Source organism: Heterodontus francisci, chromosome 42 (assembly GCF_036365525.1).
Source record: "Heterodontus francisci isolate sHetFra1 chromosome 42, sHetFra1.hap1, whole genome shotgun sequence".
NCBI classification, from domain to species: domain Eukaryota; kingdom Metazoa; phylum Chordata; class Chondrichthyes; order Heterodontiformes; family Heterodontidae; genus Heterodontus; species Heterodontus francisci.
Genome location: NC_090412.1, coordinates 6,547,961 through 6,565,296, shown reverse-complemented (window position 1 = coordinate 6,565,296; position 17,336 = coordinate 6,547,961). Strand labels below are relative to the sequence as shown.

The window sequence follows — 17,336 nt, the reverse complement described above, 5'->3', positions numbered from 1 at the left end:
TTTTGTCATCCTTTCCTGTTCTTAATTAAAAAGGATAAAAATTAAAAAGAGTTAACATGTCTTTTTTTTAAATTCAAACACCAGGAACAATGAATTCAGAAACCAAGAATGCGACAACTGCAACGCCCAGTGTTCTTAAGCTTCTCCTGACAACCACAGAAACATTTCCGAGGACTGATCCGTCGGTTGAAAAGGCAGACCACCTGCCGATCATCATAGCTTTGATATGCATATTCCTTCTCTTGGCGACATGTGTGAGTTTTGTAGCCTTGTGTAATCCTGCAGGTCTGGATGCTTCCCGCTACGGCCCCTATGAGTGCATGCCATACCACACTGAGGACTCCAGCGAGCCCCGGTTAAAACTGTGGAAGCGTTTAGGCTCCTTGAGGCGGTCGATAAACAGCTTCAGGCGGAATCGATCCCTCCCTCAACCTCCGCAAACTTTTACAAGTCATTACCCGATGGACCAGAATGATTCAGATCTCACAGAGTCGACAAAAATGTAAAGATCCAGTGACCTTAAAAGTTGCACACAGACTTGCCTAGTACGCTATAGCCAGTGATTACAAGTTATAAAAGATAAACTACTGCTGCAATCAATATTCCAGGGCCCAACAAAGGCAGTTGTAATGAGGATCCGAACAGCGTCCTTCATTATAATGAACGTCTTGCAATTTGTGTAGTGGCTATCAAAAAGACAACATACGAGATCTGATGCCTAAATCTATCGTTAACCTTCAGGCTAGAAGGCAAGTGAGCTAAAAGGACACAACAGTGCTATTTGGAAGTTATTAGCTATCAAATGTTGTTCACTGTCTCACTTTAATATTGAACTATATCATTACAGAATTACAGCTACATTACATTTCATCATCAGTTTCTACGCACCCTCCACCTCATGCATGCATCAGAGTGACAGCACATGCTGCCATGCCCAAGATCCGTTTCATATTGAATCCTAAGGGGTTAGATTTGGGATTGCAGCCAAGTGCAACAGCTCGAGGGCAGCTGAATCGAAAGACAGCAAAGTAAGCTGGATTGAAACTCGTTGATGCAACCTGAAATACTCATGTGAGTTTTATAACACCTTCAAAAGAGCAAAAATTACTGGAAATTCAGATTTCCTGCATCCAATAGCAAATAAAGCAGGGAGCTAACTTGACGTTTAAGGAAGCGAACGGTCATGTTCTTCGTACATCAGGATTCTATTGGCACGCCATTTTATAAATAAAGCTGTCAGTGGTTTTCACTTGCAGCAGTGCACTTGGGAATGATAACCAATGCTAGGATTTCCCAGATAGCCAGTAAAAAGAATAGATTTGCTAAGCATTTGAAGGTGTATGGTAATTAGAGGAGACCGCTCCAATTGGTGAGTATGTGTGTGATGACCTTTAATGGCTTTCTTCTGTCCTGTAATTTCCCAGTGTGCATCTAACTGTCTTTTCTGGGTCCTGCATCATTTTACCTCATCATGCGTTTCAGATTGCTTTGTCTTTGCGCTCTCAGTTTAGCAATTTTGACAAATCCCACGATCACTGGTCTTTAATCCCCTCCCACCCAACCAGCAGTTTGGTATCTCATTCCCATACTATAGGCAAATTTAAGACTGATGTTTGGAAATTCTTCTTCACACAAAGAGGGATCAATACATGGGCTGGATAAAGTAATGCAGATAATCCCATGGGCTCATTCTTATCCAGCAATACAGAAGCTGTAGGCTTGAATGGGTGAACTAAGACAAGGAAGTACAGAGTAAGGAACAACCAGTCACCTCATTAAGTGCAATCCCTCCCGGATCATGTACAATCCATCACTTACTCTACACAACCCACTCAACTCTCCGAAGGAGACAAAAGATCAAAATTAAAATTGGCAAAATCTTCAAACCAATTCCAACTACAGAAGGTAATTAGACAAGGCTCCAGGATATTAATCTAATCCTACGGCCCATACATTTGAAATACAATCAGTTGCAGGTCATAAAGGACTAAACTACCATCCCAGAAGCATGGAGATCACTGTGCCAGAGAGATCAGGGAGCTTTTATCACTCAACATTGAAACCTGGCTAATCTGTCATGAAGTGAAAGTGGGGCCAGAATTTAAAATGGAGGTGGTGCCCCCCTTGCCCACCGGTTGGAAACCGGGGGCAGCTCGCCACCACCGGGCTTGGAAACCATGCCGCTATTTTGTGTGTAAGCACCTGCAAACATGGCTTCTGCCCCTCTGAGAAGGCAAGTCCCACCTCCAAGAGTTTCCAGCCAGTGGTCCAGCAGCTCTTTAGTCCCAGCAGTGCCACTGGGAGCAGTGACCATTGTTGGGACGGCACCCAGTGAAAGGAGCCATGATGGACGCCGGTCTGGGAAAAGGTAAGTGGGGTCGGGCTTTACTAGGGACACTCGGCCCGGCAACGGGCAGGCAGGTGTTGAAAAATAGGGCCGGGATGTTTCAGCAAGTGGCTAAAAGGACCCTCTGTGGGGCACAGGGTACCCGATCAGAGGGCATCCCCCACAGCCTGCAAGGAGGCTGCCAGATATTACTGGGTGGCCTCCTCAGGTGAAGTGCTCATTCGCCGCTAGTAAAATACTAGTGGCAGTGGGAAGAGGTCCTTGGCCACTCAATTGGCCTAAAGGCAGGTGGGCTGCCTGCCAACTCCCCTGTCACTGCTAAGATAGCAGCAGGGGCTAGCAGGCAATGGATATGGCACCCCCACTATCCTATACCATTTTACACACCCCGCCCGCCCCTCACCTCCTAGAACGCTCCCGGTGGGGTTTGTGGGGTAAAATTTTGTTCTGGCTTTTTTTTTAACAACTAAACATAATCCTTGCTGGTAAAAGGAGTGGAAACGTTTCAATTCCAGTAAGTCCTTTGAGATGCACAAGGTGGGCTATCGTCATCTTAAAATTGTACAAATGCGGCAACAATCATTCAACAACAATTCACAACCAAACTTTACTGCACTAAGATGTCTCAAGAAACTCCATAAGGAGATTCCTGCAGTAAGTGCAGGAAGGTGGTTTCGGGGAGATGGTTGAGAGCACAGAAGAGGTAGGCTTTGCAAAGGACTTTGAAGCTGCAGAGGTATGGAAAGGGGAACGCGTTAAGAAAGCAAGTTCCAGTGAGAACTGAAGGATGATAAATGCCAATGAGGAATGTTATTCACTGGTTATCTTTCAGGTGCACTCTACCCTGCAGCTGGAATTCAAACAATGCAGCATCGTGGAAGTCCAACCCGCGGAAGAAATAAAAACATATAATCACAACTGACAGAAAACAAATGGCTTCTTGAGCAATTTTAAATAGCAGTGGAAATTGTTTTCTCAAAGTTGAAACAGCAAAGAGAATTTGATCATTGATAAGAGTTGTGCAAAATGGATGCCCATCAAAAGTAATTAATCCTGTGCCCAAAAAGGAGCAGGATGAATATCTGGATAACAGCAGAGTGGAAAGTACTAATTATAGATATTTGGAAATGTTACTGATGCTTTTAAGCACTTCCTCAGAACCGACAGGGTATGATCATCAGATAAATTATATTGTGCATAAGAGAAAACCAGCAGGGCACCTCTGCCATGTTAATGTTGCTATGAGCCAGAGATCAATAAAACGCCTACATCACAATTTTCTCTCTCAATCATTTGGTGCGGCAAGTCTGTATTTCCCCCCAGAATCAGCACAGAAATCCCAAATTTCAGTGAAGGGGTGTGAGAGAGTAAATTTCGATTCTCTCACACTCCTAGGGAGGAACTAAACTCAAAGGGAACGAAGGCTGCAGAATGGACATTAAATATCTCCAAGCTGAGCTCCCATCTCACGAGGCTCTCTGCTCAGACTGCAGGATCAGTGAATTTCTCCTTTGACATAGACCTGGACTTGATGTGACAGCCTGTTATACATATGTTCCGATTTTTATTGCCATTATCAATGGAGATGTAGAACGAGCTACTGATTTGCTATCACCCGTTATACACTATCACGAGTCAGGATCAACCCCCATGTTTTGAATTTAACATGCCACTGAGCAATACAATCATGCTACGAGGATTACTTGCCATCACCCACCCCCACTGTAATATTTTCATCTATTTCATATAAAGACCAACATCATCTGCATTACATTTTATGAATAAGTTTAGAAGAACACAACTAAAACACAACTCATCTCAATCAGACCAAATTGGTTCACCTCCCAACATGCAGCTGCCTGCCTGTCTACCCCTCGGGTACCACTAGCCCTCAGATAAGCTTCTCGTACAGCCTCAGCACACGGTCTATTTACCGAATGGTTGAAATATGGCACTTTCCGAACATTCTTCAGACATCTACATGACACCCGTCTGTGACACCTAACATTTGTACTCGTCAGATAAACATTTTCCTGTCGAAAATCCGAGGGAGAATAGTCATGTCACTGTTCCATAAACACTAAGCTTCCTCCCTCGAGGCCGAGCCAGTGAAGTGGTGCTCTGTGCTCGAACATTACGAGGAGTGAATGGAACACTCAGATTAATTACAGAAATGGTTTCCAAAACACAGAGCAACGCTAAGGTCACGGTAGTTGTAAGAAACAAAATCCCAAAGATGCTTTTGAGCATTTTGAGGTCAGGATCAGTGTGTAGTTTGTATCTATGGTGATTCATTTGTTTAATGATTAATTCAAAGATACAATAATTCTTATGGTAACAGTTTTGTTTCAAAATCTCTTATTTGTCTCCATTCCAAGTCAGCACTGACATTCCAATTTCCAGGAAAGGGAGGAATAGCAGGTTAATGTGACTGTTTGCCAAAGGTAGAAAACATGGCTTGCTAAAATCTATTCTTCTTACTGAGTTAGATTATGAAGACATTGAGCAGTTCAAATAATTTACAGCACAGAAACAGGCCACTCGGCCCAACCATTCCATGCTGGAGTTTAAGCTCCACATGAGCCTCCTCCCATTCTTCATCTCATCCTATCAGCAAATCCTTTTATTCCTTTCTTCCTCATGCGTTTATCCAGCTTCCCTTGAACCATCTGCACTATTCATCTCAATTACTACTTGTGGTTCTACGTTCTCGCCACTCCCTGGGTGAAGAAGTTTCTCTTGAATTCTCTACTGGATTTCATAACTATCTCATATCTACGACCCACAGTTTCAGTCTCCGCCACAAATGGAAACATCTTCCCCATGTCTGCCCCATCAAATCCTCTCGATCGTTAAGGCCTCTATGAGGTCAACCCGAGGCTTTCTCTTTTCTAAAGAGCCCCAGCCCGTCCAATGGAAGTTTAATGAAAGGAAGCTGCGGCTACAAACAAACTGTACTGCAATAAAAGACATAAAATGCCGGTAGTACACAGCAGGTCCATTAATGTCTGAAATGACGGATTAATGTTTAAGGAGTGCTACTAAAGGGTTAACCCCGTCTTTTCTCTTTACAGACACTGTATTTCCAGCATTTGATGTTTTCATTTCCAGTGTCCACTATTATTTTTAAACGCACAAAGCTCTGGTGCTCATATATCAGTGAATACACAGCACCATACTGAGAGTCGAAGCAAACTATTTTCATTGGAATAACTGCAGCACAACAAAGCTAGCACTGAGTTGGAATAAAGTCTTCCGCAAATAAATAGATGAATATTTTCATTGGATCCAAGTTTTAAGTATTCTGATCAAAACCGCTAGATCATATTTGAACAATTTAAAAGAAAAATCTAAACATCTATCATAGTTCTAGTGTAGAATAGGTTCTGTTGCATAGGCCAAAGAGTGATAAAACAATTGACGGCAAAATTGAAAGCGTGAAAGGGTAACTGAAGTGAAGTGACAAGATGGCAGACACCAGAAATTATTTACCTGTGTCCGATTGAACATGAATTTATTCTATTAGACCATCAAAGGTGGCCGAATTAACAGCACTCGCTGCACAAAGGATGAAGTGAGTGTAAGATTTAACTGTAAGTAGGTGCACACAAGATGTTATTAGCTGGAAGATCTTGCCTGCATGTCTTAAACAATAATTTAACACTCGCAAATGATTGTCAGAAAGGTGGGCAGGTTTTATTGTGGCCCCGTTGAGTGCTAGATGTTTTAAATTACTAATCACCCATAAATAAATAGCTTGTATTCATTGCACCTTTCATGACCACAGGGCATCCCAGACTGCTGTGCAGCCAATGAAGTACTTTGGAAATATAGTCACTGTTGCAATGTAGGAACTGCAGCAACCAATTTGTGCACAGTAACCTCTCACATACAAAATAAAAAGATTGTGATTGTTCCTGCTCTTCTTTGAATATGTGATCTTTTATGTTCACCTGAGGGGACAGATGGGGCTTTGGTTTAACGTTGAACTCAAAAGACAGCACCTCTGACAGTGCAGGGCTCCCTCAGTGCTGCACTGAAGTGTCCGCCTGGAATATATGTGCTCAGGAGTCCCTGGAGTGGTACTTGAACCCAGTCTTCTGACTCAGAGGACAGAGTGCTACCACTGACCCATAGCTGACATTTAACAGCAAGTTACTATAGAAACCCAAAGTCGGAGGTAAGTGAGCACAGGATGTTCCAACTAGAGGAATAACCGATAGCAGAGGAAGGATCAACATAATTCAACTGAAAGCAATGAGAAAGATGGGGTTAACTGTAACTGCGGCAACAGCATGAAAGAGGTGATAATGCATCAGTCGCTGGTTATGCATCTCTCCCGATTATTGACAGGAAAGGAAAAATGGAGAGAGGTGTTTATTGGGAGATTGATCCAATATCACCCATCCGACATCATTGCCAAACCTTAAAATTAACCCCAATTCCTTTTCAAAACACTATCTTCATCCAATAGTAGTTCTTCGCTAAGACAAAAGCAGAAAATGCTGGAAATAGTGAGAAAATAGTGAGAAAATAGTGAGCAAGAAAAGAAAAACATGCTAGAAATTAGAAAGAAAAAACAAAAAATGGTGGAAACACTCAGCAGGTCAGGCAGCATGTGTGGAAAGAGAAAGCAAGAAATGAATGGGGGGTGCAAACTCAACTCTGCCGGGCCACAAAATGGCATGGGCAGATTGGCAGCCTGTCCTAAACCCCGGTGTGTCGAACAACCGGACAATCTGCCGTCTATTTTGCACTTCTGCCAAAGTTGAAATTTACACCCGATGTTGCAGGTGTTTTGAGCGAGACTCTGCACTTGAAACGTTAGCTCCTCTGTCCCCTCCACCGATGTTGTCTGACCGGCTGAACGTTTCCAGGGTTTTATGTTTCAGATTATCAGCATCAGCAATGTTCTACTCGCTATTTATTCACTGTTTATCAATGATGAGAGAAGCAGCTTGGTGGTACCAACAATGCCTGTGCTTACGAATCAATGAGAGGTTGTCTCAGCTGTGCACTTACTCAAAAGACTAATCCCAACCTGACAACAGACTGTCCTGTAACAAAGGGTCTTCTGTCTCCACTTTGCAGCCAGCAAGTACCATTCTGCATCATAACAATGGCCCTCAGTATCTTGGCCTCAGTCGACACTGCATTAACTCATCCCAAATCAAGGTTCAAACAATGCCATGTAGTTTGGAGTATGAACGATTTCACAAGGAAATATATATTTATACACAATTCCCATACACTAAGTATCAAATTAATCTTACTCTATTTAGTGCTTCATCTGTGAAAAGAAAACATTTCTGCTGATGCAGCTCATCTGTTCTTGGTTCTCTCGTGTGCCTCAAAGCATTTCCCAAAAATTTAATTGCTTTGGAGTGCAGTGACCATCGGTAAGTAAATCAATGTAATTAAACTGAACAGCAGTTTCTACACAACAAAGGCCCACAAAGATGAATGACCAATTAGCGTGTTTTGGTAGCGTTTGCTGAACAAAGACTATTGGGCAGAAGACCAAAGAGTGCTCTACTCTTTTCTAACTAGCGCCATGGGATCTTTGAGCAGATACACAGGGCCTCAGTCTGACATCTGATCCAAAGGACAGCTCCTCGAGCAATGCAACACTCCCTCAGTACAGTACCGAAAGTTCAGTCGTCGTCATGTCAAGTCCCACTGTGATGCTTCAATCAACAATACTGATATCAAGAAGTAGGAGATGAGCAGACGTTAATGTGCAGAGACTGGGGTGAAAATGAGTGAAACCCGTCCGGCCAACATCTTGGACAGCACAGGTCACCTTATTTAAATACTGCTGTGAGATACTAATGAGATACTGTGCTCCGAGTACAGGGCGAGAGTTGTGGTGTTCCAAAAGTCGAGTACACTTGAAGCTCTGCCACCCTCTACGGAGGGGCCGCGCATTTCTTCCCTGTATCCAGTTTTTGCTGCAACAGTTTAAAAAAAATAAATCTGAGAGACACAACTGTTCTTTCTTTTCTGTTCTTGGCCACGAGCGTGCATTTCATTTTGTCTACTTAAACATCTGAACAGGCAGCCACTGAGTAACAGCCAGATCTAATGTGGGGAAAATAAACAGCTCGAGTTTGGAATAATCAATAGCAGCAGACCAACTGGCATTGCTGAAACATCCGTGTACTCTTCAATTCCACTCTTATTCCCCAGTGTTTGTTATCTCATGGAAAAGGACTTCCAGTTTCATGACACACAAAAGCTAAAATCAGATTGGTGATTGCTCCATACTGGAGACCACTTTGGGGGGCCTAAGTTCACCATTAAACCAACTTTGAGGCGCTAATCGTTTCTTTGAACAAAATTTACAGCCATTACTTTAGCTGGGTTGTTGAAAAAAAATCAAAGTTAGATAGCTGTCAGTCACCATGCTGAGAGCAGGTACGTGCTGGAAAACTATTGCAGTGACACGGGAGAGGAAAGGAACCAGACTGACTAATCCAAAGACCTAGGTTACATCCTTGAACCCATAACCCTTCAGCTTTAGTATGTTTGCTGCTAACTGAGCAAAGGTGGCACACAAGTTTGATCACGGCAGTCAAGCATGACAAATGGGCGTGACAGGAAGTAAGTGTTACTTGCCCTGGAATAATTGTCTTCAAGATTTCTGATCCATTAATTGATCTCCTCTGACACTGCACATGGAAATCAAGAGCAAGGGCAGTTTACAGATCAAGCAGGGTTAGAGGGCAGGGAGATAATGTAACCAAGGCAGGGAAGAGGACGGGAGGCAGGTGGGAGGTGAAGGGAATAGTGAAATTGTGGATGGCGTGGGGGAGGTGGGAGGAACTGAGGACAAGGTTGTGGAGGGGAGGGAAGGAACATAGGGACAGCAGAGTGGAAAGAGGGTGGAGGTGGAAAGGGTTAAGAGAGATCATGAGGCAGAAAGGGTTGGTGGGTAAGGATGAGGAGGGGTGGGTAAGGATGAGGAGGGGTGGGTAAGGATGAGGAGGGGTGGGTAAGGATGAGGAGGGGTGGGTAAGGATGAGGAGGGGTGGGTAAGGATGAGGAGGGGTGGGTAAGGATGAGGAGGGGTGGGTAAGGATGAGGAGGGGTGGGTAAGGATGAGGAGGGGTAAGAATGAGGAGGGGTAAGAATGAGGAGGGGGAAGAATGAGGAGGGGGAAGAATGAGGAGGGGGAAGAATGAGGAGGGGGAAGAATGAGGAGGGGGAAGAATGAGGAGGGGGAAGAATGAGGAGGGGGAAGAATGAGGAGGGGGAAGAATGAGGAGGGGGAAGAATGAGGAGGGGGAAGAATGAGGAGGGGGAAGAATGAGGAGGGGGAAGAATGAGGAGGGGGAAGAATGAGGAGGGGGAAGAATGAGGAGGGGGAAGAATGAGGAGGGGGAAGAATGAGGAGGGGGAAGAATGAGGAGGGGGAAGAATGAGGAGGGGGAAGAATGAGGAGGGGGAAGAATGAGGAGGGGGAAGAATGAGGAGGGGGAAGAATGAGGAGGGGGAAGAATGAGGAGGGGGAAGAATGAGGAGGGGGAAGAATGAGGAGGGGGAAGAATGAGGAGGGGGAAGAATGAGGAGGGGGAAGAATGAGGAGGGGGAAGAATGAGGAGGGGGAAGAATGAGGAGATGGGAGGGGAGGGACAAAAGTGGTGAAGCAGAAAGGGTAGGGGAGGAAGGAGGAAAAAAGGAGGGATGGAATGAAGTGGAACAGGAATAAGGACGGGGTGAAAAAGGAGGAGGGAAGGAAAGGGGAAAGAGTAGAGGAAGAGAGGGAAAAGAAGCCAAGGAGAGAGTGAAGGATAGAATCAGGATAATGGGGCATTTTCTGGTTGGCAAGCTGTAACTAGTAGAGTGCCACAGTGATCAGTGCTGGGGCCTCAACTATTTACAATCAATGACTTGGATGAAGGGACCAAATGTATAGTTGCTAAATTTGCTGATCACACAAAGAAAAGTAGGAGAGTAAGTTGTGAAGAGGACATAAGGAGTCTGCAAAGGGAGAAAGATAAGTGAAGCGAGAGGGCAAAAATTTGGCAAATAGACGATCGTGTGGGAAAATGTGAACTTGTCCACTTTGGCAGGAAGAATAAAAACGCAGTATTTTACTTTAAATGGAGACAGACTGCAGAATTCTACAATATAGAGGGATCTGGGTGTCCTGGCACATGAATCACAAAAAGTTAGTGTGCAAGCACAGCAAGTGATTAAGGTGGCAAATGGAATGCTGTCATTTATTGCAAGGGGAATGGAAAATAAAAGTAGGGAAGTTTCACTACAGTTGTACAGGGCATTGGTAAGACCACATCTGGAGTACTGCCTACAGTTTTGGACTATTACTTAAGGAAGGATATAATTACATTAGAAGCAGTTCAGAGAAGGTTCATTCAACTGATTCCTGGGATGAAGGGGTTATCTTAATGAGGAAAGGTTAGACAGGTTGGGTCTGAATCCATTGGAGTTTAGAAGACTGAGAGGAGATCTTATGGGAACATATAAGATCCTGAAGGGACTTGGCAGGGTGGATGCTGAAAGAATGTTTTCCCTTATGGGAGAGTCTAGAACTGGGGGACACAGTTTAAAAATTAGGGGTCTCCCATTTAAGACAGAGGTGACGAGAATTTTTTTCCCTAGGTGTTTTTAGGCTGTGGAATTCTTTTCCGCAGACAGCAATCGAGGATGGGTCATTGAATATTTTTAAAGCTGAGTTAGATAAGATTCTTCTTCGGAGTTCCGAAGAAGGGTCAGTGACCCGAAACGTTAACTCTGCTTCTCTTTTCACAGATGCTGCCAGACCTGCTGAGTGATTCCAGCATTTCTTGTTTTTATTTCAGATTTCCAGCATCTGCAGTATTTTGTTTTTATTATAGATAAGATTCTTGATTGACAAGGGAGTCAAAGGTTAGAGCAGGTAGACAAGGAAGTAGAGTTGAGGCCACAATCAAATCAACCATGATCTTATAAAATGGCAGAGCAGACTCGAAGGGCCAAATGGCCTACTCCTGCTCCTTGTTCGTATGTAGGAGAGGCTAGGGTTGCTTTCCTTAGAAAAGAGAAGGCTGAGGGGGGACATGATTGAGGTATACAAAATTATGATGGGCATTGATAGGTTAGATAGGAAGAAACTTTTTCCCTTGGCGGAGAGGTCAATAACCAGGGGACATAGATTTAAGGTAAGGGGCAGGAGGTTTAGAGGGGATTTGAGGAAAACTTTTTTCACCCAGAGGGTGGTTGGAATCTGGAACACATTCCTGAAAAGGTGGTAGAGGCAGGAACCCTCACAACATTTACGAAGTATTTAGATGAGCACTTGAAACGCCATAGCATACAAAGCTATGGACCAAGTGCTGGAAAATGGAATTAGAATAGTTAGGTGCTTGGTGGCCAGCACGGACACAATGGGCTGAAGGGCCTGTTTCTGTGCTGTATAACTATGACTATGACTCAGAGAGAAAGAGTAGAGGGGAGAAATGAAGAGGAGTGGAAGGAAAGAGAAGGGGAGAGTGGAAGAATAAGTGAGAGGGGGTGTGAAGGGAAGGAGGAGAAGGGAAAGAGATAGAGAGGGAAGGGAATGGGAGGGGGATTCTGGCGTGCGACATTGTCTCAGTGTGTGGACGGTATCTTCGCTGGAGGTTTTTTCTTGAAGTTGGGAGGAGTTTAGCCTCAGTGATGGGAGGGTGGGCAAGTTTGATTCATGCTTCTGCAGGGAGGGCGTGGAATCAATTCACTTTTTGCCTCAATGCAGAAACGGGAAGGGTTCAAATTTTTGTTTGGGTGGGTGGATGGTGACTCTTTGCCCTACAGGTGGGTTTCAGTCTGGGAGGAAAGGCGACCAAAAGCTTGGTCAGAGAGGTAGGTTTTTACAGAGCATCTTAAAGGAGGTGAGAGAGGCGGACAGGTTTAGTGAGGGATTTCTAGAGCTTGGGGCTGAGATGGCTGAAGGCACAGCTGCCAACAGTGGGGTGAAGGTGTTGTGGGGGGGGGGGGGGGCGGGGATGGATGGACAAGAGGCCAGAATTGGAGAAGTGTAGCCATGTTGGAGGTGGTAACAGAAATAGATTGTTAATGAAGCACCGACAAGTTTCAGCCTTAATGATTCTTCCTCAAATTGTCCAGTCAGCAGCATATAGTACAACTCACCTGCACCACACTGCCAGATGCTGTGATATTCTCCAGGACATGAGCCTCAAAGGTGTTCTGCAGGAAGATGGGTCTGTTATCATTCACATCCAACACTGCGATGTACACAGTCGCTGTGCCAGTCTTTCTGCTACCCGCTGGCCCATTATCTGCACAAAGAACACAGCAAATCACTTAATTCCACCAAACAACTGTACTTTTCTCTTCTCCAAATCTAACTGCTGGGCAATTGTAAACCTGTTCTTTATAAGCATGTCTACGATTTTGCTTGCATATAGAAAATCTCTCCATGCTTAAGACTATCAAAATCATTGCACTAAAACTACACTCATACAGTCTCCTCTACATTGAGGAGACCAAGAACAGATTGTGCGATGACTTCTCTGAATACCTCTGATCAGTCAACAAGCATGACACTGAGCTTTCGGTTGCCTGTCATTTTAATTCTCTGTCCCACTCCCATTCTGACCTCTCCGTCCTCAACCTCCTGCATTGTTCTCATGAAGCTGGACAGACAGCACCTCATCTTTTAATTTGGCACTTTACATTCTTCCAGACTCAACACCGAGTTCAACAATTTCAGATCATAACTACAGGCTCCCATTTGTTCGGACAGCAATGATTCTGCTGCTGCAATTTACACGTCCTCTGGAGACATCTTTTGCTTTTTCACGTGTTCCATTACCATCGCCTTTTGCTTTGCACCATCACCCCATCCCTTTTATCATTTAATCTCTCTTGCCTTCCACCCTAAACAGACCTTCCCCTTTTGTTCTTTCTTCCCCTGTCTCTGTACTTGTTTAAAACCTGTTACATCTCTAACTTTTTCCAGTTCTGATGAAAGGTCATCGACCTGAAACATTAACTCTGTTTCTCTCTCTGCAGATCCTGCCAGACCTATAGTGTGCTTCCTGCACTGTTACTTCAGAATTCCAGCCTCCGCAGTATTTTGCTTTTGAGAAAGTACAATACATTGTTTAGAGAAACTTTATCTTCATTCTCCTACCAGGAGGGCTGTTATTCAAACAGCGTTACAATTTGGATTTAAGTTGCACATTATCACCTCTTCCACTCTCACATTGTCTCCAGGTTCACAGAACTAATGCCACTCTCTATAAATAACCCATGTGAAATGAAATCTGGAAGATTTAAATTCCCTTTTTCTATCTCATGGAAATCTTTGCTTGCAGAGGGCTTTTTTTTTTTGAATACCCATAATGTACTAGGCTATAAATGGTTAAATTGGAGATTGACGTTACTTAAATCAACATAGAGAAACTTCGACCAAAGTAAAATGCTCTGCTAATGACTCTGAGCCATATATTCGGGGTGGTGGAGGGAGCCAGTTTACCAGAAGCCGACAGTCCCACTGGCCTCTGCCCAGGACTAGATTGCAATAAAACCAAGAAATTCTGGAAACACTCAGCAGGTCTGGCAGCATCTGTGGAGAGAGAAGCAGAGTTAACGTTTCAGGTCAATGACCCTAGATTGCAATACATGGATTGGCTTCGTAGCCCCTTCTGATTTCAACATCTTCTGTTAGAACATAGCTTAGTGACAGTGGACCCACTGAACGAAAAGCCTCCAGACCAGAAGCTGGAATAGTGCCAGAAAGTTCTTGGAAGGGGTCGAATCCAGGTGCTTTCTGTGGTGCGTTGCGTGCCCAGTTGGAAAACAAACGAGGGGTAAAAGAGATCGAAAAAAGCATTTATGGATGGTGATTAGAATGGGGAATTATCAATCGCAGGCCATGTCGAGGCAGAAATATTATCAAAAGGAGTGAGATAATTGCTTGAGAAAGGAACATTGAAAAGTATGGGGAGTGAGCAGGAGACAGTGACTGTGATTAAACCAGGTGGAGATGAGCACTGGCACAAACATAAAATAAAAGCAAAATACTGCGGATGCTGGAAATCTGAAACAAAAACAAGAAATGCTGGATTCACTCAGCAGGTCTGGCAGCATCTGTGGAAAGAAAAGCAGAGTTAACGTTTCGGGTCAGTGACCCTTCTTCGGAACAAACATGTTGGGCCGAATCACCCGTTACTGTGCAGCAACATTTTAGAATTCTTAATCACATCTTCAGGATACTCCAAAGTGTTTCACAGCCATTGATGTATTTCAGAAGCGCATGTACAGGCCAATGAAGTAAGAAAGGGAGTGGCATCAGAAATGAACAGGGGTGGACAACTGAACAACTAACTGGAGGAGGGGGCTTCACAAAGCTCCCCATCCTCAATGATGGGGGAGCCCAGCACATTAGTGCATTTGTAACCAACTTCAGCCAGAGGTGCCTCCTGGATGATCCATCAAGGCTGCCTCCTGAGGTCCCCATCATAACAGACGCCAGTCATTAGCCAAGTTGATTCACTCCACGGCTGAAGGCACTGGATACAGCAAAGGCTATGGGCCCCGACAACATTCCAGCAGTTTTACTGAAGACGTGTGCTCCAGAACTAGCCACGCCCCTAGCCAAGCTGTTCCAGTACAGTGACAGCACAGACATTTACTCAACAATGTAGAAAATTGCCCAGGTATATCCTGTTCACAAAAAGCAGGACAAATCCAATCCGCCCAATTACCCTCTATTCTTATTGTGATGGAAACCGCACCTGCCAAAAATGGGACATATTAATTTCGTCATACGGAACATTGTTGTTGGACTGTTACTGGATTTTAAAAAACTTGTTTAAACAAACCACTACATTGGCTCAAAACATGGCTGCACATTTGCATTCTAAAAGACAGCTGAATAAGAGAGACAATGGAACTGTTCCCTGATTCAATTAACCAGATGGATTTTGATCAAGAGACATCGAATGTGTAAAAGGCCAACATTCCATCCTCCCCACTGAGTGTCTGCCAAGCTTGGGGGAAAAACCACAAACCTTGCCGGGCAGGTTGTTCCAAATAAGGAGCTAGTCACATGACTAACCTGCTGGCCAACTTGGAGTTTTTTTTTGGAATTGTGTCACACAGGAGGAGGACAGACTGCAACTGAACTTGGAGAGAGCACCGATCTCTCTCTCTCATGCAAAGTTCCAGGGACCCACGGAAGTAACTCCAACCTCAAGGCAGAAGACTCCTGCAGCCTTCTGGTACCAGCTAAATAAGTGAAAGTGTGCACTGGGTCCCACTAAGAACTACAAGACTTAACTGCAATCAAAGGCTTTACATCGAATCCCAAAACGAGTAACTGAACTCCATATTACTTTAAACCCCTTTCCGAAGAAGGGTCACTGACCCGAAACGTTAACTCTGCTTCTCTTTCCACAGATGCTGCCAGACCTGCTGAGTGGTTCCAGCATTTCTTGTTTTTATTTCAGATTTCCAGCATCCGCAGTATTTTGCTTTTATTACTTTCAACCCCTCCTCTTTACTTCTTTTTCCTCCTCTGTCTCTATTTGCATGTGTGTGTATATCGCGTATGCATGCTAGTGTGGTCATGTCGTGTATTTTTAGTAGTTTAACTGAATTAGAGTTTTAAGGTTAATAGATTTAAACAAGAAAGGTGTACGTTTAAGAAAACCTGTCTGGTTGATTTCTTTGCCATTACAATTAGCGAACAGTGAGCAAGGACTCACTGAGAGGGAAGCTAAAACCCTGTTATGGCCAAACCAGGAATAGACTGAGAGGGGAGCCCTAGACCCCGTCCTCACCCCCCTGGTCATAACATCATCAGCAAAGTGATGGAAAGTGTCGCTGACAGTGCTACCGAGCGGCACTTACACACCAATAGTCTGCTCACCGATGCTCAGTTTAGGTTCTGCCAGGGCCACTCAGCTCCAGACCTCATTACAGCCTTGCTCCCAACATGGACTAAAGAGCTGAATTCCAGAGGTGAGGTGAGAGTGACTGCCCTTGACATCAAGGCAGCATTTGACTGAGTGTGGCATCAAGGAGCCCGAGCAAAACTGAAGTCAATAGGAATCGGGGGAAAACTCTCCACTGGTTGGAGTCATACCTAGCACAAAGGAAGATGGTTGTGGTTGTTGAAGGTCAATCATCTCAGCCCAAGGACATCACTGCACGAGTTCATCAGGGTAGTGTCCTGGGCCCAACCATCTTCAGTTGCTTCATCAATGACTTCTTTCCATCATAAGATCAGAAGTGGGGATGTTTGCGAATAATTGCAGCGTTCTGTATCGTTCACAATACTGAAGCAGCCGTGCCCATATGCAGCAAGACCTGGACAACATTCAGGCTTGGGCTGTTAAGTCACAAGTAACATTCGTGCCACCCAAGTGCCAGGCAATGTCCATCTCCAGCATGAGAATATCTAACCATTTTCCCTTTATGTTCAATGACATTACCATCGCTGAATCCCCCATCAACATCCTGGGGGGGTCACCATTGACCAGAAATTTAACTGGACCAGCCAATTAAACACTGTGGCTACAAGGAGGAGGTCAGAGGCTGGGAATTCTGCGATGAGTAACTCACCACCCCACCATCTACAAGTCACAAGTCAGGAGTGTGATGGAATACCCTCCACTTGCCTGGATGAATGTGGCTCCAACAACACTCAAGAAACTCGACACCATCCCCCCAGGACAAAGCAGCCAGTTTGATCAGGACCCTATCCACCACTTTCAACATTCACTCCTTCCACCACCGCTGCACGGTGGCAGCAGTGTGTACCATATACAAGATGCACTGCAGCAACTTGCCAGGCCTCCTTCGACAGCACCTTCCAAACCTATAACTTCGACCACCTAGAAGAACAAAGGCAACAGACGCATGGGACCACCACCAACAGCAGGTTCCCCTCCAAGTCACACACCATCCTGACTTGGGACTAGATCGCCGTTCCTGCACTGTCGCTGGGTCAAAATCCTGGAACTCCCTTCCCAACATC

General features: G+C 44.6%; 1 protein-coding gene across 11 annotated transcripts in view; it reads right to left on the bottom strand.

Annotated features, from left to right (window-relative positions):
* The window catches only part of cdh23 (cadherin-related 23), a 658,884-nt gene that overhangs the window by 211,970 nt on the left and 429,578 nt on the right, over positions 1-17,336 (bottom strand). For all 11 annotated transcript variants that reach the window (XM_068020420.1, XM_068020419.1, XM_068020423.1 and 8 more), the window contains one exon: positions 12,479-12,627. In XM_068020420.1, coding sequence (XP_067876521.1) covers positions 12,479-12,627 — 149 coding nt within the window. The remainder of the gene's footprint in view (positions 1-12,478; positions 12,628-17,336) is intronic.